Consider the following 25128-nt stretch of genomic DNA (forward strand, 5'->3'; position numbering starts at 1 on the left):
ATTGTCATCATCCTAACTGCAGCGAACACATACGTACTTATTATATGCCAGGTCCTGATCTAAGAGCTTTGCTTCCATGAATGCTTTTAATTTTCACAATAACTCCAGGGGGTGGGACAACTATTATCTCTATTATACAGATGATGGAGGGATGGAGGAAGCCACATACTTCAAGGAATTAGTAGACAACTGAATTCTTTAAGAAATTGAGGAATAGGGACACCTGGGTGGCTCAGCCGGTTAACCGGCTGCCTTCAGCTCAGGTCTTGATCCTAAGGTCCTGGGATCGAGTCCTGCATCAGGCTCCTTGCTCAGCGGGGAGCCTGCTTCTCCCTCTGCCTGCCACTCCCCCTGCTTGTGCTCATTCTCTGTCTCTCTGATTAAAAAAATAAAATAATAATAATAATAAAAGAAATTGAGGAATATTCCCAGGTATGCAAAGTGCATATAGGTGTTGAAAGAATCTGACATAAAGCAGCATAATGAAATAGACCCTGGACACTTATATTACCTGCCTGGTCCCAAAAGGCTTCTTTTTTTTTTTTTTTTTTTTTTTAAGCTTTTATCTATTTATTTGACAGAGAGAGCACACAAGCAGTGGGAGTGACAGGGAGCGGGAGAAGCAGATTCCCCATTGAGCAAAGAGCCCAATGTGGAGCTCAATCTCAGGACCCTGGGATCATGACCCAAGCCAAAGGCCAACACCCAACAGACTGAGCCACCCAGGCGCCCCCTGCAGGCTTCTAAACTTGTATTCTTGCATAGGATCCTTAGAGTTCACAAATCTATCAAGTTCTCTGGACTAGATTTATTAAGTCTCTTCCGGAACTCACTCTCTTTGATTTTAGGTAGGTTCATAAAACGGTATCTAAATAGTTTGGGATCCTTTTTTTTTTTTAAGATTTATTTATTTGACAGAGAGCGCACAAGTAGGCAGAGCTGCATACAGAGGGAGAGGGAGAAGCAGGCAACCTGCTGAGCAGAGAGGACGATGTGGGGCTCAATCCCAGAACCCTGGGATCATGACCCGAGCTGAAGCAGACGCTTAACAGACTGAGCCACTCAGGTTGCCCCTGGGATTCTTTTTTTTGAAGATTTTATTTATTTATTTATTTATTTATTTGAGAGAGAGAGAGAGAGAGTGCTTGAGTGAGTTGGGGGAGGAGCAGAAGGGGAGGGAGAGGGACAAGCAGACTCTGTGTTGAGCGCCAAGCCAACGTGGGGCTTGATCTCAGGACGCTAAGATCATGACATGAGCCCAAACCAAGAGTTGGACACCTAACCAACTGAGCCACCCAAGCACCCCCAAAATAGTTTGGGAGTCTTGAGAGAGATCACACGTGCACATGCATGTGCACGTGCATACACACATACACACACACACACACACACTGCATGCAAAGTCACTCAGAGTTTATAAGACCGTGGTGGTCCCTGCATGGATTGATGACCAGGCATCTGTGGTGGTCCAACTTCCTTCCATTGCTGCATTCACCAATGACATGTTATATCCTCCAATGACATGTTAAGTCAGGGACTGTCCCCAGAGAATCCATCAGCTAAGGGTGGTCAAGGTAGCATCAGAGTCAAAAATGAGGCAGGAGGTGGGAGTGATGGTGACCTTGCTGGGAAAGAAAATGGGAGGACAGGAACACTAACTGAAAAGTAGAGGGAGAACAGGATCACAACAGGGGCTGGGGGTATAGTAAAGGTAGCTAGGTGAAGGCATGTTATTAGGACTCACCTGAACTACTCCAAAGGACAATGTCTGGGGGGATCATACTTTTCTCATTAGCGAAAGAGGAACCAGCTAGATCTCTGGAAGCTTGTTCTGTAGGCTTGGCTGCAAGGGCTTTTTCCCTGCCTGTTTTATGGAGATCAGCCAGCAATTCACTTAAGGGACAAATCAGTTTATCTCTTTCCTGGTTACAATGTCAGCCCAGCAAACACTCATGTACATCTCCCTGTGCCAGTCCTTGGGCCAAGTGCTGGGTATACAAAAGAACGAGAGTGGGTCTCTATCCTCAAGGAAGAGGAAAGGCATGGAGCCCAATACCTGTGATACAGCAGGGTACACGAGGGGGCCATGGGATCCACCATGTGGGAGGAGTTAATTCTGCAGGTGGTATCAGTCACTGTAATCCATGGTGTGGAGGTGACTTGCAGGTGACAGCTGGCAGGGAACACAGCAAGGGGAAGGCAGGGAGATGGGAAAGAATATGGTGTGCACAAGAAATGGCCAACTTCCCAAGATGGCTTGGGCAGTGGTTGAAATTTCAGATGCCTAGAGGCTTAGGCTAATATTCTCAATGCAAGAAAAAGGCATTTGATGACCGGTGTCACTGGCCAGAAGAGGTCAAACTGTCATCACATGTTCAAGTTCAAGGGGGACCAACATTCAGTGCTGGAGGACCGGGGCTTTGTGGAAATGCAGGCCCAGCAGGGCCAAAGCACCCTTCCATGGAGAGACTGAAAAATCCAGGTTTTTATGAGAAATCACTATTTTTAAATACAGAAAAACACATCAATGGACCCAGTTCAGCCCACTATAATACCTCTGGACATGAGGCGGGGTGGGTATCTAAACATGAGACTGGAGACCAGCAGACCAACCAAGGGATAGGGGAAGGGAGGCACACGGCTTCCCCAGGAAAATTCTCTGATTTAAGGTTCTGTGTCCATGGGGCAACTGCTAAAGTTATAAGGGTCAAGCTGTTCAAATCCATGGGGCAAACAGCAGTGAGTCTGGTGCCACTGAGGACAATGGATACTTCCTTATTCTTACATAAAGTGTGCTGTAAACAGCACCAAGCTCCTCCTCCCAACTAACCATGTTGCTCCTTGTAAGCCCTCTCCTACTTGGAAACAGAAGAGCAGCCAAGGGGTCAGATCCCAAGGGAGCCAAGGAGGTAGGCAAGGGCTGTGCCTTTTAAACTGTGTTTGTTCTTCAACCAGCCTAAGGGGTAGGCCTTGCCCACAGACTCACTTCCCAAGTGTAACAACCTGGCCACACACCAACGGGGACAAGTTTGAGACAGGTCTTTGATGACATACTCTAGACATATACAAAGTCTAGAGCGTATACTTTATTTGGCTGAGTCCTAGCTCTGCTACCTGCTAGCTGCGGGGTATAAATGGGCCCAATGACAGTGAGTATCATATGGTGCTGTCTCAAGAATCAAACTGGAGGGGTGCCTGGGTGGCTCAGTTGGTTAAGCGACTGCCTTCGGCTCAGGTCATGATCCTGGAGTCCCGGGATCGAGTCCCGCATCGGGCTCCCTGCTCGGCAGGGAGTCTGCTTCTCCCTCTGACCCTCCCCCCTCTCATGTGCTCTCTCTCTCTCATTCTCTCTGTCTCAAATAAATAAATAAAATCTTAAAAAAAAAAAAGAATCAAACTGGAGGGGTGCCTGGGTGGCTCAGATGGTTAAGCATCTGCCAGGGTCCTGGGATCGAGCCCTGCATCAGGCTCCCAGGGAGCCTGCTTCTTCCCCTCCCTCTGCTGCTCTCCCTGCTTGTGCTCTCTCTCTCTGTCAAAAAAATAAACAAATAAATAATAAAATAAATAAATAAATAAAATCTTAAAAAAAAAAAAACTCAACTGGATCCTCTATGGCAGGAGTCAGCAAACTTTTCCAGGGAAGGGCCAGATGGTAAAGAGTTTTGGCTTTATGGACCATATGGTCTCTGCCACAACTAGTCAACTTTGCCACTGAAGCATGAAAATAGCCATGGACTGCATGCATTTATATGCAAATGGACATAGCTGTGTTCCAATAAATCTTTATTTACAAAAGCAGGCAGGGAGCCACATTGCTTTGAGAAAGGGGAAGACCTTTACGAATGCTATCTTCTAGGGACTCCCCTGTTGGATTATAGTTAGCTGTTGATGACTGGCTTTCTCACCAGACTATGAAGTTCTTCAGGGCAGAGAATAGGTCCCCCTTCTTTTTTTTCTTTCAGATTAAAACGAAGAGAACAAACATATATAGTACACTGTGCCACGCAATAGTAACCCATAGGGATTTCCAAAATTGTCCAAGTGAGTACAAGAGCAGGATGGTAACTTCAGATGCCTCTGGGGCCCAGGCAGGGAACACATGCAATGAGGGGGGGGCCAGTCAGGTAGGTGTTGTGGCATCCTGGAAAGTGCACCTTCCTGCTAAGGGGTGGTCTCCATTTAGCTCCAGCTATGAGGAAGCTGTTGCTGTGCACAATTCTGATTTGGTGTTAATAGACTTTATTGATTTTTGTTAAGAAAATACCACAATCAGATATTTATGAGAAATCCCTCAATTTTTCAATGTTGACAAGTCGTTCAAAAATTGAAAAAAATAAAACATTATGGGCCAAGGCAACATGATTGTGGGCTGATTCATCCAGAGGCCCCCAATTTGTAACCTCTGATATAAAGAACTCATTTTCAAATTTGCTATGTCGCAATTTTTTTTTTTTTTAAGGTGAAAAAATTTTTAACTTCTATGTTCAAAAAAATTAACTTAAAGAAAGTTTTAAGGTAATGCAAGGAAGGGCGCCTGGGTGGCTCAGTCGGTTAAGCATCCGACTCTTGATCTCAGCTCAGGTCTTGATCTCAGGGTCGTCAGTTCAAGCCCCATGTTGGGCTCCATGCTGGGCATGGAGCCTACTTTAAAAGGGGGGGGAAAAAAAGAAGAATACAATAAACTCCCATCTACCCTTCACCTGGATCCAGTCTTACTCATCTTGATATCTCTGGGTTCTAGCACACGGAAGGCACTGAAATGTGGAGTTACTAAATGAATTTCCCAAGGAAGAATAAGCAACACATAGTGTGTCAACTTTCTGTAAGCTAAAAATCACAGGTTGGGATGAATACTGAGAAATACAAGAGGAAAAGAAATGAAACAGATTCAAGGATGGGCGTGAAGAAGGAAGGAAGACAGAACAGACATAGAGACTCCATGGACCACACATTTATTTTGCCGGCTGAATGCTTGCTTTATTTTATTTTACATCATCTTGGGCTTAGTTTATTTTAAGTAGTAGGAGAAATCGACAAATCACTGGGAGCCCAGGTGAACACTGTACCAGAACAGAAGAGACCAGACATGCCGACAGCGTACTTTCAACAAAACCTTACTAATTCAACTGTCACCTATTTTGCAGTTTGGGATTATTTAGACAAGCTAGGCTAAATTTCATCTTGGCATTATTAATTCTTTGAGAAAGTGTACTAAGCAAATGAACAAGATAAGCGGGGGAAATGTTGAATATTTGCTCTGGGGAGAGCAAAAGCAAACGAACAGCTTTAAAATCCTTTCTAATTACATTGATGTGTTGAACTTTTGTCTAATTATTATGTTCCTTGAAAACTGAGTAGAAATATTTTTTTTTCTTGAACCATCTCATATTTTAAAAGCACTGGAGGAAATGTGACTTTAACATAAAGGTGAACACTTCATAGCAGAAGACTCACAAGTTGCTAGTTCACATTCAGGTAAATAAAAAATGTCACGTTGGCTTTTCTTATAAACAAACAGTGAGCTAATTACAGAGATTATTATTTGCTAGAGAGCTTCATCAGATTCCCTCCTCCTCCTTCTGCCAGCTGAAGTCTGCCCATTTGCAGATAATAACAGCATTAGCTACCACGTCGAAGCACTTTTTATATGCCAGACTTGGTGTTAAGTGCGTTCATGCATAGTCTCGTTGAATTCACCAGTGGATTACCAGACAAAACAAAGTAAGCCTTATCAGCTCGATTTTATTGACAGGAAAACTGAGGCTCAGAGAGGTCAGAGGACACAGTTGAGATGTGAATCCACCAGTATATAGCCTCCCAAATATATCAACATTATATCACGCCGCATTGCAGAGCCAGATAAAACATGCTCCAAATCAAAACCAATGGGCCAGGAAAAATGTTGTGAAAAACCACAGTGATTTGGACATGCAGAATCAACCAAATTACAGTCCAATTTGGGGATACTTGGTAGATACTTAGGCTTTGTAAGTTTGGGAAGTAAATATTTTTTCAATAAGGCCAGGCTTGGCTTATCTAGTTGGCTAGACTTAAAATTTATCATGGTATGCTTCACTTTACCCAACAGGTATATGCCTATAAAACTGTTGTGTAAATTTTTAGTTTTCAGTTTTAAAAACTGTAATGGAAAAGGGATCCTTTGAATGCTAAATCTAATCTTAGGGCAAATGCTTTCTTTCTTTCTTTTTTAAGATTTTATTTATTCATTTGAGACACGAGATACAGGGAGAGACAGCATGAGCAGGGGGAGAGGCAGAGGGAGAGAGAGAGAAGCAGACTCCCTGCCGAGCCAGGAGCCTGAAGCGGGGCTCAATCCAGGACCCTGGGATCATGACCTGAGCCGAAGGCAGATGCCTAACCATCTGAGCCACCCAGGCGCCACAGGGCAAATGCTTTCTTAAAGAGAACAAGTTTTTCCTTTTTGTAACCAATCTGAAAATTAACAGGTGCCTTGACTGGGCCATGATAATGCTCCAGGGGTGAGCGAGATGATGACAGAGCTGACTTCTTGAAAATGGTCTAGGGGCACCTGGGTGGCTCAGTCGGTTGGGCATCTGCCTTCGGCTCAGGTCCTGATCCCAGGGTCCTGGGATGGAGCCCCACATCAGGCTCCCTGCTCAGTGGGAAGTCTGCTTCTCTCTCTCCCTCTGCCCCTGCTTGTGTGTGTGCTCTCTCTCTTGCTCACTCTCTCTCTCAAATAAATAAATAAAATCTTCCAAAAAAAAAAGAAAGAAAGAAAATGGTCTATAGCGATGTTTCTCAAATGTTTTCCCCACACCCTGGGAGGAAGAGGGGTTCACAAGGACAAAACTATTTTCATCACAATTCTAAGACATCTTCACCGTGTTGATATTTGCACTGATGATGGGAAAGCAACAGTAGGTAAAACTTCTTGTGGCCTGAGTTGCTACAAGGCAGCAGCACCAAACTGTCCTAGTAATCATTATATTCTTTATTGCCATGTATTCACGATAAAACAAAACAACAAAATCACTTTCACCTAAGAATATCCTTATGAAATTTTAAAAATTAATTTTATTCAATTTCATCTCAGGAGTACACATCTTTTTAATATTCTGTGTGACAAAATGGGAAGTGCACATCAAGCACTTCTGCTACGAGCCAAAGAAAACACTCGTGTGCTTGTTTGAGTTACCAGCTGAACTAGCCACATACGTACAGAATGCCATTTTTACTTGAATGCATAACTAACAAACTATAGTTATTCAGACTTGGGTGTTTCACAGACATTTTCTCAAATATGTAAAAAAAAAGTGAGTCAGTCCTTTCAAGGAAACAACTGATAGTGTTTGTTGCCCAAATGAAAACTTGTTTCTACTACTTTGGTGAGTTTAGCAGCTTAAACTTTTTCTAAAAAAATGAGATAGGTGGTGATATTAACAAATGGGATTTTCTTGATATTGTATAATGACATTCCACTTGATATTACATAACGGAATTTGAAATGTCAACATGTGGAAGATCTGCATAACACAGTAAGCCAACATTTTCCAAATGACCAATGCCTAATGTACTAAAATCATACATGGGTAAAATATCTGAAAAAAGGGCAAGATAAACCAGTGGATTTTAATGTAACAGAGTACAAAAGTTCACCAATCTGGTTTCAGATGGCACACACAGTACATACCCTTCAAGAAACTACCACTTGCTAAGTTTTGGTGTAGTATCAAAAAAGAATGTCTACCATTAAAATCTGTGAGGCCAGACTTTCTGCATATACATTAGCCAAAAGACACAACAATTTGGTTGCTGAAGCAGAAATGAGAGTCTAACTATTTCCTATCAAGCCAGACATTGAAGAGATTTAAGACCATGTAAAATAACGCTACTCTTCCTACTAGTTTTTTTGGACGGGGGGCATAGCTATTTTTCATTAAAATTATTAGTTATATTCAAAAGTAATGGGTTTACTGTTATTTTTTTAAGATTTATTTTATTGAGAGAGAGAGCACATGTGAGCATGGGAAGGGACAGAGGGAGAAAATCTTAAGCAGACTCCCTGCTGAGTGTGGAGCCCAACGTGGGGCTCAATCTCACAACCCATGAGATCATGACCTGAGACGAAACCAAGATCTGGATGCTTAACCAAGTAAGCCACCCAGGCGCCCCAAATTTACTGTTATTTTTAAGTAACTGATAAATAAATGTTTTAGGATTTTCTAAGCTTTAATTCCTGATACGGTAAATATCATAGATCTACGATACATAAAGCTCTTTTGAGGTAAGAGCATAAAGGTGTCTGTCCTGAGATCAAAAATATTTGAGAACTGTTGTTCTGTAGCAATGTTACATTGATCTTTCCACAAGGCAAACTGCAAATGACATTTTATAGTACCTCTGAAGTACAAAGGGCAAAGACGTCTTTTAAGTACTTATCAGACTGTTCAATTAAAAAAAATTTTTCCCCACACTGCATTAAGCGGGTACAAGGAACACATTCCCAGAAGTAAGGGATGGTGGTGAAATGAGAACAATGATCTGGATTCTAGCACAGATCCTAACAGTCTGTCTAGACATTAGTCTTCCTACCTTCAAAATGAGATTAGAGTAGCCTATTTTTAGATTGTTTTGAATGGTCAATTCCATGATTCTAATCAGGGACCCCAAAATAGTGGCCCATAGGCGGCATCTGGCCATCTGGCCCTCAGACTGATTGGCTGTCATGGTATTTAGAGAAGTGCCCCAGGAAAATAATTGGTTGGAACTGAGCGAGAAGCTTTCCTTTCAAAAAGGGAATTGATTTTCAGTCACAGCCCAATCCAGCCCACCAGATTTGCCTCTGCAGATACCGCCATTTGCAACGTCTGGAATGAAGGGCCTCTGAAATCCGTTCCAAATCTCAAAGCTCTATAATTCAGCTCCAGAGACAGAGTGTCTGGGTTTCTTACTCTGCCACTTGCTGGCTGTTTGATTTGGGGCAAGTTAACTTAACTTCTTTGAGCCTCAGTTTCTTCATTTGCAAAACAGGGTAACACCACTGACCTCAAAGGGCTGTTATGAAGCTTAACGAGGTGTTACCTGACAGTCTTACAGAGTTCCTGGCACTGAACAGTACTATTAACATCAAAGCTCAGGAAAAAGAGTATGCCCTCGACTTGGTCCACCCACTTTACCAACTCCGTTTGCCCAGTAGCTGACGACCGCACTCCCCAGGATGACGCATACCCCCATACCAACTCCCAGATTTCACAGTTCCGCACCCGAGGAAGACACACAAGATCCCCCTTCAGACTTCTACCTCTCCTTTCCACTCCGAACCTCTTCTGAGCCCCCGGCCTGTACCGGGTTCCTACACCAACACAGCTCTGCACAGTGGCCAAACCACTGACCACTCCCCCCCAGCCTCTTCTTCCCATCCCGGACGACTAGGTCTCCCTTTCCCTCCGACCAGAGACCACCCTGGGTCAGTCAGTGGCGGCCCAGGGCTCTCTTGCCTAGGATTCTGTCCGAGGGAGCCGAGGGAGAGATGGGAGAATAACTGCCCGACCGCCCGGAGGGGCCCACGGACACTCACCGTCCATCCCTAGAGGCGGCGGTTCCGGGTGCTCGAACCGGAAGCGGCCCCTACAGTGTTTGCAGTTCCCCTGGTTACTGCGGGGTTCCGGACCAATGGCGGTGGAGTCCCGCGGGCTGATCCCGCCCCCAAAGGTCGTGACGTCACGCCGGAGCTCTGGAACTCCTCCTCCTATCTCTAGGTCCAACCCACCTCCCAGGGCTGCCAATCGTTGTGCGCAGGCGCGCTGGAGGGCCCTTAGTGTCCTGGTGCGCAGGCGCCCGGGGAGCTGCAAACAGAAGTAGCAATGGACGCGCTGGAGTCGTTGTTGGACGAGGTGGCCCTGGAGGGGCTTGATGGCCTGTGTCTGCCCGCGCTGTGGAGCCGTCTGGAGACGCGAGTGCCTCCCTTCCCGCTGCCTTTGGAGCCCTACACGCAGGAGTTCCTCTGGCGGGCCCTTGCCACTCACCCGGGCATCAGCTTCTATGAAGAGCCTCGGGAGCGACCCGACCTCCAGCTCCAGGACCGGTCAGCGGCCTGGCCCTGAGGCGGGCGGGCGGGCGGGCGCAGAGCCCGGCGTCCGATGGCGCTGGGAGGGGCCCAGGTTCTGATGGGAGGGGGCGGGGGAAAGGAGTGGCGCCGGGGGAGGACCGCGAGTCCGATGGGGGGCGCGGTGTAAGGGTGGCTGGGGGTCCCTCGGGCCTGGCAGAGCTCGGACGTCTGATGGAGTTTGGGGTCGTCTAATGATGTCCCATTCGGTCCGTGTAGGTGCTCGGGTGGTGGTGAGCAGGACTGGCGGGGGGGCGGTATTCTTCAAGCTTCAGAGTACTCCTCTTTCGTGGTGGATAGGAAGTCAGTTTAGATCAAGACTGGAGACCGTTGAATTTAGCCGCCCTTTGTGGGGCATTCATTCAGTGCTGGGCTAGAGAGCCTAAGGCAACTAGAGATCTGCAGAACAGCGAGTTTAGCAGTAGTAATAATAACAACAGCGGCTAGCATTTATTGAGTGCTTATTTTTGGCCTGGTACTGTATTATAAGCTCCTGTTCTGGCAGTTTCAGGAGAGTGAACTCACTTGATCCTCAGCAATAGGTGCTGTTATTTTCCCCATTTTGCAGAAGAAGAAGCTTGAGTCGTAGATTAAGTAACCTGTCCAACGTTACAGAGATTATAAGTGACCGAGTGTTGATTTGAACCCAGGCAGTCTGTCCCTATAGTCTGTGCTGTTATGCCGAATTGAGAGAAGTTCCCAGAGGTAATATTGTCTAAAACAAGACTTAAAGATTGGATTTAGGTGACCAGTTGGCAGAGTATTCTGGAGAGAGAATAGCAAATGTGAATGCCTCAAGGAAGAGAAGTAAGTTAAGTTTGGTTGAAGTGTAGGATTGGGAGATGGGGAATGGGGAATAATAGTTGGCACTTACATATGTGTATTGTGAGCTGGGACTTGCTAAGATCCTGACATATAGCAAGTTAATTTTTACAATAACCTTAGGAGGTGGGTATTATGACCCCCATTTTCCCGAAGAGGAAATTCGGGCACAGAGAGGATAAGCGACTTGTTCAAGGTTATCAACTAGCAAGAGCAGAACCCAGAATTTGAATCCTTTAAGTTTGGGGTACAGAATCTTCTCTGTCCTTAACGAGATTAGACTGAAGAGGTAATCACTGGTCTTTTAACCCACATCAAGAGTTTATCCTTTACCAAAAGAACAGTTGGAAGTTCCCCCCTCCCCCCACCGCACCCAAAGGAGGGTCAGACTGAGGGCAAACTGTGAAGTTGAGAGATTTTAGTAATCCAATCACAAACAACCAGTCATGGTTTTGATGTGGTTTGTAGGTTGGGGTTCGGAGCCAATGGGGGAGAAAGAATTCTGCAGGAGTCTTTGGTGCTAGAAGGCTTTCGTTAAAGCCCGGGGGACAGGGCCGACAGGCAGAAAGAGCTGCACTGGGGTTGTGAGGAAGGACTGATTTATACACTTCGAAGTTGGGGGAAGTAAAGACAAAGGGAGGTTTCCAAAAGGACTCCTATGCTAAAGAAGACTCACCAGGACCCTGGAGGCCTAGCTGTTTGTAAGCTAAGGTGGTTTTTCCCTCTAGAAAAGCATTAACTTTAAGACAGTTGGGAGCTTTCTGGAGGAGCTATACTCTGCCTGCCTTAAGTGACAATGGGCTGCAGGTTATAAGGAAATTTCCTTCTTGCCTTTGTTCTCCACATCAGTTTTGCTTACTGTGGTGCAGGTGAGAATAAATAAGAGAAGCAAATGGAATCAAGACATATGAAGCAGAAGAATCAAGAGGATTTGGTGACTGGATGTGGGGTATAAGGAGAGGGGGGAATCAGGGATAATGGCTTCTGGTTCCTGATATTTGGGTTCCTGAGTGAATATTGATGTCCTTCGCTGTTAGTAGGGAACACAGAAGAGCAGCATGGTGGTCTCGGGGGAGGTGGGCAAGGTGCTGAATATACTTTGAGACACATTGAGTTCAAGGTTCATTTGGGTAATCCAAGTGGAGATTCTGTTTAGTAAACATGTGGCTTCATGGGCGAAAGCAGGCCAGAGGGAGGGATGGGGCTGGACATGGGGAGTCATCCGTATGGCTGGATATTAAAGCTGTGGGCCAGGATCATCCCTGGAAGAGAATGTGGTGTGATGGGAGGCCTAAGACATGGCCCTCAGGTGCACCTATGTGGAAAGGCTGGATGGTCAACTAGGAAGGTCAAAGAAGCCTAGGAAGGTGTGACTGGAGAGGGAGGACAGCAGTCCACAGCTGCCTCCTGGCAGATGGACTAAGATGTGATTTGGGAATGGAGAGTAAAGCAGGGCAGAGGTCACAGAGAAGGCGAGGAAGGAAAGAGCTGATAAATATAAGTGGGTTTTAGCCTCAACTAGACTAGCTGTGAGCAGGGTTTGTAAGGAAAGCCTTACAAACTTGGCTAACTCGATAAGGGAAGAAACGCAAGTCAAAGATGTCCCCGTGGCATTGATAACGACGTAACTGGGAGAAAGTGGAAAGGAGGGACTTCATTGGAGGCCGGGAGAGGCAGTCATAACTTTGATTTGGATCTCCTTGAATTCAAGGTGTTTGGAGGAAAAGACAGGACTGAGGATTCCGAGGTGAAAATTGTTAACGTGCAGGCACTGGATTTGGAGGGAAACTGAAAGGCCGTGACTTGGGCCAGTAAGATGGTTCTGGTTCTAGCATTCAGCTTCTGGGGTGGATTTTGGGGACCCTGGAAAGGTTTGTGTTCTCTGGGGTAGAAAGGCAGGAATGCTGCTCTAATCTGCATTTGCAAGGCTGGAGGACCGAGTAAGCTCACTCCTCTCTGATCTCAGTGGGAGGTTGTCAGAAGAATGCGCCAGGGGCGCCTGGGTGGCTCTGTCAGTTAAGCATCCGGCTCTTGGTTTCTGGTTTCAGCCCAGGTCATGATCTCAGGGTCGTGAGATCCAGCCCTGTGTTGGGCTCCCAGCATGAAGTCTGCCTGAGATTCTTTACCTCTTTCTCTCCCTCCTGGAGCGCTCACTCTCTAAAAATAAATAAAATCTTTAATTAAAAAAAAAAAAAGAAAGAAAAGAAGAATGTGCTAAGTATGTATTATTTGAAAAGCTGAGTTGTAGTTTGGTATTTGTTGCTTTCTCCCTTTTAGGTATGAAGAGATTGACTTGGAAACCGGAATTTTGGAGTCCCGGAGGGATCCAGTGGCTTTGGAGGATGTCTACCCCATTCACATGATCTTAGAGAATAAGGACGGCATCCAGGGCTCATGCCGGTACTTCAAGGAGAGGAAAAACATAACCAGTGACATCAGGACCAAGTCTCTACAGCCCCGTTGTATGATGGTGGAAGCCTTTGGCAGGTAACCGATCCGCACCCAGAGAGCCTCACAGGCCTTCTGCTGCCTTGAGCCAGGTGCGACCAGTCAGAGCCTGGACACTGGTCTGTGTGTCAGCCCCGCGCCAAGCCTCCACCTTCTGCACTCCACTTTCGGTGGCGCTGATTTTGCTCAGGGGCCTACCTTCCTCTTTTCCTGGGGTCCACAGTCCTGGCACAGTTGGGCAGAGCAGCCGGCTCTCATTTGGATCAGTGCCTTTCCTTCTCTTGCCCAGGCTGGGGGGTGTCCAGTTGCCCGGAGTGGCTAATCCGAGCTCTCACCTTCTCCAGCCTGTCCCCACTCCCACCTCTCTCCCTTCCCACTTCACGGAACAGGGAAAAGCTGCTGACTTCCATCTCCTTCCGCTTGCAGCTTTGCCACATCTATTTCCCCTTTCCATCATCTCAGATGCAGCGAGAAGCCCCGGCCCCGGCCCAGGCCTCCTCCCCTCCGCATTTCTCCTGCCCAGCTCCCTGCACCTCCCGCGCTTTCCTGCCGGTGCTCTCTCCTCAGCCCTAATGACTCGGCCATCTTACAACAGGACCACCTCTTGACCTCGGGTCCCTCGTGACCCTAGGTCACTCTGTGCCACTTGGGGCTCTGCTTCCTGGAAGAAATAGCCACCCTCGCTCTTTCTCCCCTTCACTCCTCTGCCCGCTGATGTCTGCCATTATTACTTCACTGAAATCTTATCCTCTGAGATTCCCAGTAATAAGCCTGTGGACGCTGTTTGGCCCTTAAGCTCCTTGACCCCTCTGCCCCGTAAGGGAGTTTTAAAGCTCTTGCCCCGTGGCTTCCCGCTTTGTTTTTCTGGCCGAGCCTCACCAGCTTCCTCATGGGCTCCCTGACTTCCGTCCACCCCTTAAACGTTGAGCTGCTCCCAAGGGCTCTGTCTCTTCCCCAGGCGGCCCCCAAGTACCACAGACGGAGTTCAGTAACCTCTTGCTCAGTGTGCCCAGAGGTCAGAGTGTCACACTCCTTCCCCCCAAACCTGCCTCCTCTTCCCTTCCTTGCCTCTTTTGTGATTTCCTCTGCTCTGGGTGTTCCCATGTGCCTGCTGTACAAGCTGCAAACTTGGGACTTCTGGGCCCCTTTTCTCCGTATTTCTGCATGCAACTGGCCACCAAGTCCTGTAGACTTGACCTTCTAGCTTTATCTCAAACCCCCTTTGGCCTCAGAATAGTGCAAGAGTCTCCTGCCTCCCTTCTTGCTGTCTCTCTCCCCCTCTCTTGCTCTCTTTTTTTTTTATAATTCATTTATTTATTTTAGAGAGAGAGAATCCCAAGCAGCCTCCCCACTAATGACAGATCCTGACACGGAGCTTGATCCCATGACCCTGAGATCATGACCTGAGCCGAAATCAAGAGTCAGACGCTCAGACAGATGCCCCTGTCTCTCCTCTTTGGAACTTTCCATACCACATGGCACATTTTTCTCTAAGATGGAATTGTGATGAATAGTGCCTTGGTCACTCGGGAGATGTTTCCGACTGGGCACATATGTCCCATACACATGCTTTGTTTAGCCAGCACGGTGTTTTGTTTTTAATTTTATTTCATTGCTCATATTTAAAATCTGGATATCTAGCTCCTCTGAAAAAAATCACAGGATCTAGCTGCACTGGACTGATTTTTACTTGGTGACATAGGCCAGAGCTATGAGCCATGTCCCACCTAGTGCTCCATGCCCTGCAGCTGCCTGCCTGCTGACCTGAACCCATCAGGCTCTGTAGCACCTACCCTCTGCCCCCCCAGCTCTCCGACTGTAGTCCCTCAACTTGCCCGAGTCTTCTCTATGCTGTGGCCCAAACATGCAGGGCTCATTTCTGTCTCAGGGCTATGGCATGTGCTATTCCTTCTGCTTAGAATGTTCTGCCTCAAATCTTCACATCTCCACCCCTCCTCTTCATTCAGTCTTCAACTTGGCTCCTCAAAAAAAAAGTGTCCCTGTTGCCTAGGCACCATTATGTTACTCATTGTCGTACCAAAAATGGTCATTTATTTACCTATTGAGAGAGAGAACAAGAGAGCACGAGTATGTGTGCACGAGGTGGGGAGGGGCAGAGGGAGAGGGAATGAATCTTGAGCAGGCTCTATGCCCAGTGCGGAGCCCCACGCGGAACTTGAGCTCATGACCCTGGTACTATGACCTGACCCAAAATCAAGAGTCAGATGCTTAACTGACTGAGCCACCCAGGTGCCCCCGTACCAAAAGTGGTCTGAAGTGTTTATTCACGTCACCCCTTCCTCACCAAACCGTAAACTCTTGAGGGCAGAAACTCTGTCTTGTTCATGGCTGTATCTCTAGGATCTTGAATATACCTGGCACAACATCAACTCCTAAAAATGCATGTTGACTGATTGATGATCCTGTTGGGTGTTGGAGTTACAGCCCCTGACCTGCGTCATGACATATAAACTCCCCGTGATGGCATTGCAGGGCCCTTCAGGATGTGGACTCCCACCGACCTCTTGAGCTCTCCTTCTTTCTGCTTTCTTGCTTGCGAGCCCACCCCAGACTTTCCAGCCAGGCTACACCACTTGCCTCCCAGGACATGCGTGCTCCTTCATGCCTTCAGAAACTTGCAGGTTCTGCTTCCTTGTTCTTCACCCACCCCACTGACTGCTAACTCTAGAATCCCCACCTATGGGAGTGTTCCCTGGTTACGATGCACACGTTCTGTTCACACACACAGGTTGGAATGGAGGCTGTGCACATAATGGCATTTCATAGGCTCGACCACCAGAGTTGCTGTCTACCAGCTCTTGGGCCATAGCATAATTGCTCAATCTCTCGACTTTCTCCTTCAGTGGACTGTGAGCTCCTTGCCGGGAGATCACACTTTTATTTATCTTGGTATCTCTGGTACTTTGCATTGTGCTTAATCAGTATTTGACATCCCGTCTGATGACCACACTCAGCAGTTTCAGCCTAGCAGGAGTCACTGAGTCAGCTAACTGGAAATGTTGGGATTATAATATACCATGTAGTAAACAAATCTGAGTGCATTTGGAAAACAGCAGACCTGTTCCCCTGTTTTCAAACTTGCTTTTCCCGGCTGACCTCTTCCAATTTAACTTGTCAGCCTGTTTTGAGATGAGAGAACATAGATCCTAAGTCTGTGACATGCAGACACAGGAAGTGGACTGTCTCTCTCTCATGTGTATTCACAGCCTAACATTTCTTCCTGAGGATGGATTCTGCAGACCTCCATGACTGCAGAAGACTCATTGTAGGTCACAAACAATGCCAAGGAACCTGCAGTGAGTTAAAAGGAAGACAACCTCTTCTTTGATCTTTTGGCCCAGTTGGTGGTAGAAGTGAAGTCTGCTGGTGTGGGGTAGGAGGAGGGGGAACGATCAGACCAAGGGATATGATGGAAGAAATTCATTTTCTCTGCCCGGTCTCCACCACTTATGACTGAGACTCCATCACAGTGCCTTATCTGCTAATCTAAGCTGACACCTTGGGCAGATTGGCCCACTCCATTCACACCCTCTCAGGGTTCAAGCCTGGCAGCCGAGATCCCATGAGGGTGTGCTGGCAGAGAACCCACTACTCACTCACTCCTTGGCATCAAGATAACACCCACTTGGAAGCACTCCCTTTCCCAGATGAGTCACCCAGGGTCCATGCATAAGAGCTCATGAGCTACCAACCTCTCTCATCTTGGGCCAGCATCTACTCTATTTCATTGCTCTGTTGTTTAAACACCTGACCACAAGGCCTGTCTTCCATCACGTCACTCAGTCTGAAATACCTTGCTAGGCAGGACATATTCTTTCTATCTATTTTCACACCCCAGGTCAGTAGGTAGGAACTGATGGTCTTCAGCAGACCACAGAGCCACTGATTATATAGTTGGGGACAGGCATACCTCGTATCTTACTGTGCTCACAGACGCTGTGTTTTTTATAAATTGAAAGATTGTGTCAACCCTGAATGAAGCAAATTGGCTGGCACCATTTTTTCCAACAGCATTGCTTATTCATGTTTCTGTATCACATTTTGGCCATTTCACAACATTTTGAACTTTTTCATTACTATATTTGTTATGGTGATCTGGGATCCATGATTACACTTTCCTGAAAGCTCAGACGATGGTTAGCATTTTTTAGCAATAAATATTTTTTAACTAAGGTATGCACATTGTTTTTTTTTTTTAGACATAATGTCATTACACACTAAATAGACTACAATATAGTGTAAACATACTTCTATATGCACTGGAAACCAAAAAATTCATTTGACTAGCTTTATCACGATACTCACTTTATTACCGTATTTGCTTTATTGCAGTGGTCTGGAATCAAACCCACAATAGCTCAGCTATGCCTGTATTTTTGACTCTGAAATTTATGTCTAGTTCCGTAGGTTCGCTCACTCACTTAACAAATATTTACTGAGCCCATACTCCACACCACAATCATTCTAGGCGCTGAAGGTGTCCTAGTGAACAAGTCAACAACGTGCCTACTCTTACGCACTTAAATTTGAAGAGAGGAGACAGACAAGAATGTCTGCAAAAAAAAAAAACAAAACATATATGTATATATATACACAGCCATTTTTAAGTGTGCTGGGTACTGTGAAGAATATGGCACGGAGGTAGGGAATAGACTCTGGCTAGACTTAGAGGAAGGCCTGAGGAGGTGATGTCTAAGCCGTGGCCGGAATGATGAGAAGGAATCAGTGTCCTACAGACGGGGGGAGGAGCACCCAGGCAGAGGAAGCAGCTTGTTTTGGGAACAGCAGGACGACGGAGGGTAAGAGGCAGAGCTGCGGAGGGTGCATAGAACGTTCCAGGCCCTGGTGAGGAGCTGGGGCTAAGGTCTGAGTGTCCTGGCAAGACCGTGGAGGGCTTCACACAAGATGACAAGGTTGGCTCTGTTCACCCCAGACACTGTGCCGTTTGGGGACGGAAACCTTCTTGCCAGGGGCATTGTAAACCCCTAAGAAGCGGCACAAAATGACAATCCTCTAAGGTTCTGTTTTTCTTCACATTCTGATTTTTCCTAAAATCACTTAAAGTTATTTCTTCCATGCGGTTGTTTCTGATTTGCAGGTGGGGAAAGAGACTGATCATCGTTGCCTCCCAGGACATGCGTTACAGGGCCTTGATAGGCTTGGAGGGGGACCCCGACCTGAAGCTCCCCGACTTCTCCTACTGCATTTTGGAGCGATTAGGCCGGTCCCGGTGGCAAGGGGAGCTCCAGCGAGACCTCCATACCACTGCTTTCAAGTGAGGGGATGATTTGCTTCTCTCCTGAAATGCTAGGACTCCCCAGTGATTGTGCCCTGCCCCCCAGCACAGGTCTTGGTGACTTCCCTTCCCCTTTCCTCTCCACCCCTTTGCAGCTGGGGCAGTCTGCAATCCATGATGATTGGGCTTCAGTGCTTTGTTTCTGAAGAGACCCTGGGGCAGCCGTATAATTTAGTGTCTAAACCAGACCTCCCTCCAGGGGGAGGCCGGGGCAGTGGGCATAAATTGGGACCATCAGGCAAACTGGGATGTAGAGTGACCTTACTCATTGGCCACTGCAGGACTGGAGACCCATATTTGATGGCGTCTTCACTAACCCTCATCAATCATCACCCACCCCAGCCATCCCGTCCCGCTCCATTTCCCCGGGCCTCTACCCGCATCTCCCATCCACCTCTGCTGGGGGCCTGTGGGGGGGTGGGGGGGCGCTCAGGCTGAGGCAGGCCTGTTCCTTTCAAGGCCATTGTCTCACGGCGACTGTTCCCTCGGAGAGGCTGGATAGGAAGTGTGTGTCTCGAGCACTTCACATTCAAGTGAGAGGCCCTCTACTGTTGGGTGAAAGCCACCGGCAAAGCAAAATGACACAGCCACACACTTCCTCTCCTCCAGGGTTGATGCTGGGAAGCTCCACTATCACCGGAAGATTCTGAACAAAAACGGGCTCATTACGATGCAGTCACATGTGATCCGATTACCCACGGGAGCCCAGCAGCACTCAATTCTCCTCCTCCTGAATCGGTTTCATGTGGACAGGTAACAGCGTGCGGACCAAAACACTTTGTTCCGGGGATATTTCAGCCGTGTGGATTAGACCTGTGTAAATTGGAGAGGCAAAATCACATAATGACTACAGCTTTTTAAGAAAGATACTTAGGTCTCTTTCTGATTATGAAAATAAGTCATGCTGATTTAGAAAATTTGGAGATTATACAGAAAAGGAGAAAAAAATCCTATAACCCCACACCCCGGCAATAGGAACTGTTAACGTGTTGGTGAAATTTTGGGGGAGTGTAAAAAGAATAAGTCAAATTAGATTTGTTACAGTGGCAGAATGGAGATTGAATGGTTTCCAATTTAAAATTGGCACTTTTTTCCGACATGCAATTCTTAAAATCAGCCTGGATGGTGAGATGGGGAGGTTTCTGCTAAGTGAGTCCTATGCGTGATGTTGCTGTTTAGCTTTGTGTCCTAGTCCGGATGGTATAGCAAGGTGGTGAGATGTGCACATTATCAGAGAGTCCCTGGGAGTGAGTCTCTGACTCTTTGCTACTCCCTGTTGGGGTGACTGCCTGGCATAGGAATGGGGGAAAGAAGTGGTCCACCACCCTTTAGAGAGGCCTCAGCCTGCACTCCAGCACGTCGTGCCCTCCTTGATGGGGGAGGTGCAGTGAGCAGGGTGGGGAAGGGTTGAGCTCGTGAAGGACCTAGAATACGTGGCCCTTGGGTGAGTAAGCTGTGCCCCCGAGTGCGTGGCCACCAGTGCCCTGTAGTGGAGGGTAGGCAGTGTCACGGGAGACTTGAGGGGCAGTAGGCATTCCCCCTTCTCTGGGCCACGGAGAACAACTCTGAGTCGCCCCTAGACAAGTGACAGATGCCTGGGTGAACACTCAGGAGTCAGTGTAGGTTTTACAGTTTACAGGGCCCGCTACATAGCACTGGCTTGGACCCAAAGAAAGGACTTAATATACATGTCTAGACAGACTATTGACTGGATTTCCAGGAGTAATGATGTCACTGTATTCCTGTCAAAATTCCAAATTTGTCTTCAAACCTGTGTTTTAGAATTCCTACATTAGAGAGAATCGTGCTTCGAGAATTTGCATTTTATTTATTTATCTCACTGTCCGTTGGCTAAATACCAGTATCAGCAGACCCCTCCCTGGTGTGTGGCCTGTGTCTACAGAGAATATAGGTGGCAGCCATGGGTGGCAGAGAGAACAATGGACTAAGTCATTTGTACTTGACTTGGGCAAAGTCACATGAGCTCTCTGAAGCATGGTTTCCTCTTCTGGAGCATGGCCACGACACAGTGCCCAGTACTAGTCCATGTACAGTAAACATCTGCACCTGCCTTTATTCATGCGTTGAGAGGCAGTCAAAGTGGAGACGTGGGCATCAACTCTGAATCCCATGCCTATGCCCTCCCTGCCCCCAGGCCTGCAGGCACTTAAAGCCAAGGTCACCTTCCCCAGGCACCCACAGTCCAGGAGCCTTCACTCTCTTCCATAGCTTCCTGGGTGGCCATTAGCTTGGAAGCAGTCATGATCCTACACAATGAAAATGGGGTAGAAGGTGGGGTCGCTCGTGCCAGGGAAGTCAAAGTAGAAGCCATACTTGAGGATCAGAGACATCAGGACGGCAAAGAGAGCCCTGGATGTGGACAAAGACCTAGGTTCACCTCTTGAGTCTGAGTTTTAGAAAAGCCCGTTCATGTCTTTATGAAATAATCCATTCCTTCACCAAGTGAATCGTACAGAAATATAGAAGGTGCTTCCTAAACTTTATGGTATTACAAAAATGTAAGGCGTTTTCAAGGATCACGACAGCTGCAGCCGAAGAGTCTAGTCTGTACCCTGTCACTGCTTAGGTGCCCTTGGCCGTGTGACTGAACCACTCAGAGCCACGGTCTCTGCCCCGCCAAGTGCGGAATGTGCCCGGACGATGGCTGAGACGTAGGACCAAGGTCGTCTGGTCTGGCATGTTGTTATTTAAGTCTTGCCTTGTCATCTTTAAAAAACAGGCGCTCTTTAGCAATAGGTTTGAAAAGAGAACTGTTTCGTGTTTCTCACAGGAGGAGCAAATACGACATCCTCATGGAGAAGCTCTCCGGTGTGCTGAGCACACGGAGTAACCAGATGGAGACCCTGGGCAGGCTGAGGGAAGAACTGGTGAGTGCCCGGGGACACCCGTGTGCTGGGCTGGAATGATCTGTGCCGCAGCCTGGACCTCCTTGTCCAGTATGGGTTAGATGACTGGCAGTTGGAAGCCGTTAATGGATTTGACTGCCTCTAATCTTGAAACAAGTGGGGTCTTCCTTAGTTTCACAGGATCAGAAAGTGCTCAGTCCTTTGTTGAAGGCCCATCCCCCCCCCCCCAGTTTGCTCTAGTTCGTGCTGTACAAGTTCATGTGGACTGGGAGATCTGGGCATTTAGAGGTGCTGCCGTAAGCACACTTCTAATTCTGTCCCCCCTGGCTTGATACGGAAAAGGCATCGTGACTTTGCAGAGAGGCAGGTGAGATGGTGCAGGGAGAAAGCATGGACTGGCCACCTTGGTCTCTGGGCCCCTGGAGTAGAGACAGGGATGAAGGGGGAAGAGGAGGAAAGCGTGGAGGTGCCTCTCGCTGTCTCCAGGCTGATGAGAACAGTCCTTGGCGGAAGCTAGGGAAGAGCCGGCATGGGAGAGGGGAGAGAAACATGGCCCTGTACGTTAGACGGCAGAACTGAAAACCTAAAGTTTAAAGTCAGGCTGCTTGGGTCATAGTGATTAGTCTACAAAGGGACACGGTTTGGAGTCTCGATTATTGGCCCCAGGACAATCCTTGCTCCTCACCTTGTGCTGCATTGTGGGTGAAGCCCTAGTCTCTCATTCCATCGTAGAGGGAAAGGGGCCTCTTCTCTAATGCCAGGTCTACTACATGCCCAAGTCTCTTTAAAAGATCTTATTTATTGGGGAGTGTGGGTGGCTCAGTCGGTTAAGCATCTGCCTTTGGCTCAGGGTCATGATCCCAGAGTCCTGGGATCGAGTCCCATGTCCGGCTCCGCTTCCATGTGGAGGCTGCTTCTCCCTCTGCCTGCTGCTTCCCCTGCTTGTGGTTGCTCGCTTGCTCGCTCTCTGTCTCTCTGACAAATCAATAAATAAAATCAAAAAAAGATTTCATTTACTTTGTGTGTGTGAGCAGAGGGAGGGGCGGAGGGAGAGAATCCCAAGCAGACTCCCTGCTGAGCATGGAGCCCAACCCAGGGCTCTATCCCATGACCCTGAGATCCTGACCTGAGCTGAAATCAAGAGTTGGACACTTAACTGACTAAGCTACCCAGGCGCCCCATCCCAAGTCTCTTTAAAGCAGAGCTTATGAGGCTTATGGGTCAGATTTGGCCTACATGTTGTTAAAAGTACATTTGACCTAGCATTTTTTTTAAATTGAGATTCCACATAAAAACCTAAGTTTCCAGCTTCCTTTGAAATATCAGGGGCTCTGGCAAGCCCTGAGCCTGGCCTGCAGTCTCTCATGACAGTGGTCAGCTTGAGGCAGCTATGCAATGTCGTTGTTCCCCCCCCCCCCCCCCCCCCCGCTCGGCCCCTTCCTTCCTGTCACCTCTCAGACAGCAGGCCCATGTCATTTGTCATTACACATGCACTGCTGTTTGTGGTAAGAGATTTTTCAGTATTTGAGTCTCTATCAAAAGTGGAAAATGAAAGGCCGATAAAGCTTCCTCAGGGACCCTAGTAGAAATGAAGAAAATTCCTACTTCCTTATGAAACAAATTCTGCCCACTCTGTTCCTTATATTCCTTGTCCAGCAGATATTGCAGAATGAAGCCCTCTGCCCAGCTGGGTCACTCAGGCATGGGGAGAGTGGGCTAGTCTGGTCTCAGGTCAGCCCTGGGGACTAGCTCAGGAGAGTGCGTTGTTCCATTATTTATCCGGCAGGTACTTTGGTGAGCTTCTGTGTGCTGCACCACCATGACAAAAGTTAGTGAGGGTGACAGGTCTCGTGATCTAATGGAGCGGTGGCACCAGAGGGGCGGTTATGTGAACACACACTTAGGCTCGAAGCCTCTTTCAGAGGATGACGTCCGAGCTCCTTGAGGGATGCACTTTCTTCAGAGAGCTGGGAGAAGCTTTAGAGAGCAAGTTCCGGTTGAGCAAGGCTTTGAAGATGAAGTGTTCCCCACGTGGACGAGAAATGGCATTTCGGGCCCGGGAAAGCGGCTGGAGTGGATGTGTAGGAGGTGCAGTAACCCAGCCACGGTGTGCTCAGGCGGGAGCCGCGGAGATGTGGCTGGGGAGGGCAGTTGGGGCCAGGTGAGAGAGGTCTAGAGCGCCAGGCCGAGGAGTTGGGTTGTGGCCTCCAGCCTCATAAAGTTGCAAGGAGAGAAGAATGTGACGGAAACGGACCGGGAGAAGGAAGAGAGATTGGAGGTGCAGGCGGGAGGTGGTTGCTGCTGCCTCAGGCCGGGCCCCAGGTGGCTGGCTGCTAGAATCCTTTGGGATGTCTCGATGTGGTGAGTGACTGAGGCCAGGATGCTGGGGGGAGGAGGCGGGGTGAATGAAGGAGGAGGAGTCTTGCTCTCGGGCCGGAGCGATTGCACCTCACTGAAACTGGACAGGGCTCAGGAGAGCCGGGAGCGGGCCTGCTTGTTTACTGCTGAAGCCCCACCAGGCAGACGGCCAGGGCCAGGCCCACGGTCGGCGCTCAGTAAATGTTTGTGGAACGAATGCCTGAATAAAGTAGGGAGTACAGAAAAAGGAACATGTTTGCGAGAGGACGAGGTGCATGACAATTTGACTTCAGGATTTATTGAATGTGAAGATCTTCTGGGACTTTTCACTTGGCGAGGTCTCACGGGCAACTGGAAATAGGGTCAGAGAGAGCTGAGCAGGACTTAGTGAATAATTAGCCAATCCATGAGGTTGATGCCATGAATATGGATGCTGTCTTTTTTGGGGAGTGGGGGAGGCTCACACTGCTCCTTTCCCTTTTTTGCTGGGCAGATTGTGTGAGTCCCTGATGGCAGCCCCCCAGAAGGTGGGACTGCATCATCCTCCCTCGCTTCGGATGGTCCAGGACTTAGGACCATATGTTAGGGGCTGGGGTTTGGTGGATGAGCTTCCATAGGGTCTTTCCACGGTGCTGGGGGCACAGCTAGATTAACGACAGATCCCATTTGCAAGTCGGTGTGTTTGGATGAGCCATATGTGAGTCATCTGTATTTTTTTGATAGCCGTATGTTCCCCTGCCCAAGGGCTGGAGCACTGGCGAGTCTGGGAGTTGATCACACGTACGTGGCAGCCACAGCCCTCAGACATTTGATCCCTCTCTCTCCCCCTGGGGTAAGAGGAAAGCCGTAAGACTCCACTGACAGCTCTTAGCGGTGAGGGCCTCCTGTGGTTCTGTCCACAGCTTACAGCAGCCGGAACTGGCCTCACGACTCCGCCGGTTACAAAGGCAAACGCCAGTAGCGGCCAGGATGGATTTATGAATGAATGCAACGGGCCAAATATAAGAAATGGTTTTGCTCTCGGTAGGGAGTCGAGAAATACTTAATTTTCCTCCTGACTATTGTAAGAGAAGACAGCACATAACTGGTGACAGGTAGGGACTGACCTTTAGCCCCGACACGCAGGGGGCCCACGGGGCCACTCTTGAGTGGGCGTGCCTGTCCTGGCTCCCGCTGACGGCTGCGGATCTGCAGTTCCAGGATATGTTGCCGGATTTTTTCCGAGTGAA

The 25128-nt window shown here is 48.0% G+C and overlaps 2 protein-coding genes across 4 annotated transcripts in view; one reads left to right on the top strand and one right to left on the bottom strand.

Annotated features, from left to right (window-relative positions):
* Positions 1-9691, bottom strand: part of KATNIP (katanin interacting protein) — a 184418-nt gene extending 174727 nt beyond the window's left edge. For 2 of the 3 annotated variants that reach the window (XM_034989016.1, XM_034989017.1), the window contains exon 1: positions 9560-9691. In XM_034989016.1, the coding sequence (XP_034844907.1) occupies positions 9560-9566 (7 nt within the window). In that variant the 5' untranslated portion in view covers positions 9567-9691. The remainder of the gene's footprint in view (positions 1-9559) is intronic. The other variant, XM_034989018.1, reaches the window with a different exon arrangement.
* Positions 9692-9807: 116 nt separating this feature from the next.
* The window catches only part of GTF3C1 (general transcription factor IIIC subunit 1), a 70549-nt gene continuing 55228 nt past the window's right edge, over positions 9808-25128 (top strand). The window contains exons 1-5 of the mRNA XM_034989015.1: positions 9808-10066; positions 13187-13396; positions 18477-18653; positions 19284-19427; positions 21466-21562. Of these exons, the coding sequence (XP_034844906.1) occupies positions 9846-10066; positions 13187-13396; positions 18477-18653; positions 19284-19427; positions 21466-21562 (849 nt within the window). The 5' untranslated portion in view covers positions 9808-9845. The remainder of the gene's footprint in view (positions 10067-13186; positions 13397-18476; positions 18654-19283; positions 19428-21465; positions 21563-25128) is intronic.

Source organism: Mirounga leonina, unplaced genomic scaffold, assembly GCF_011800145.1.
Source record: "Mirounga leonina isolate KUSES-001 unplaced genomic scaffold, KU_Mleo_1.0 Mir_454, whole genome shotgun sequence".
NCBI lineage: Eukaryota > Metazoa > Chordata > Mammalia > Carnivora > Phocidae > Mirounga > Mirounga leonina.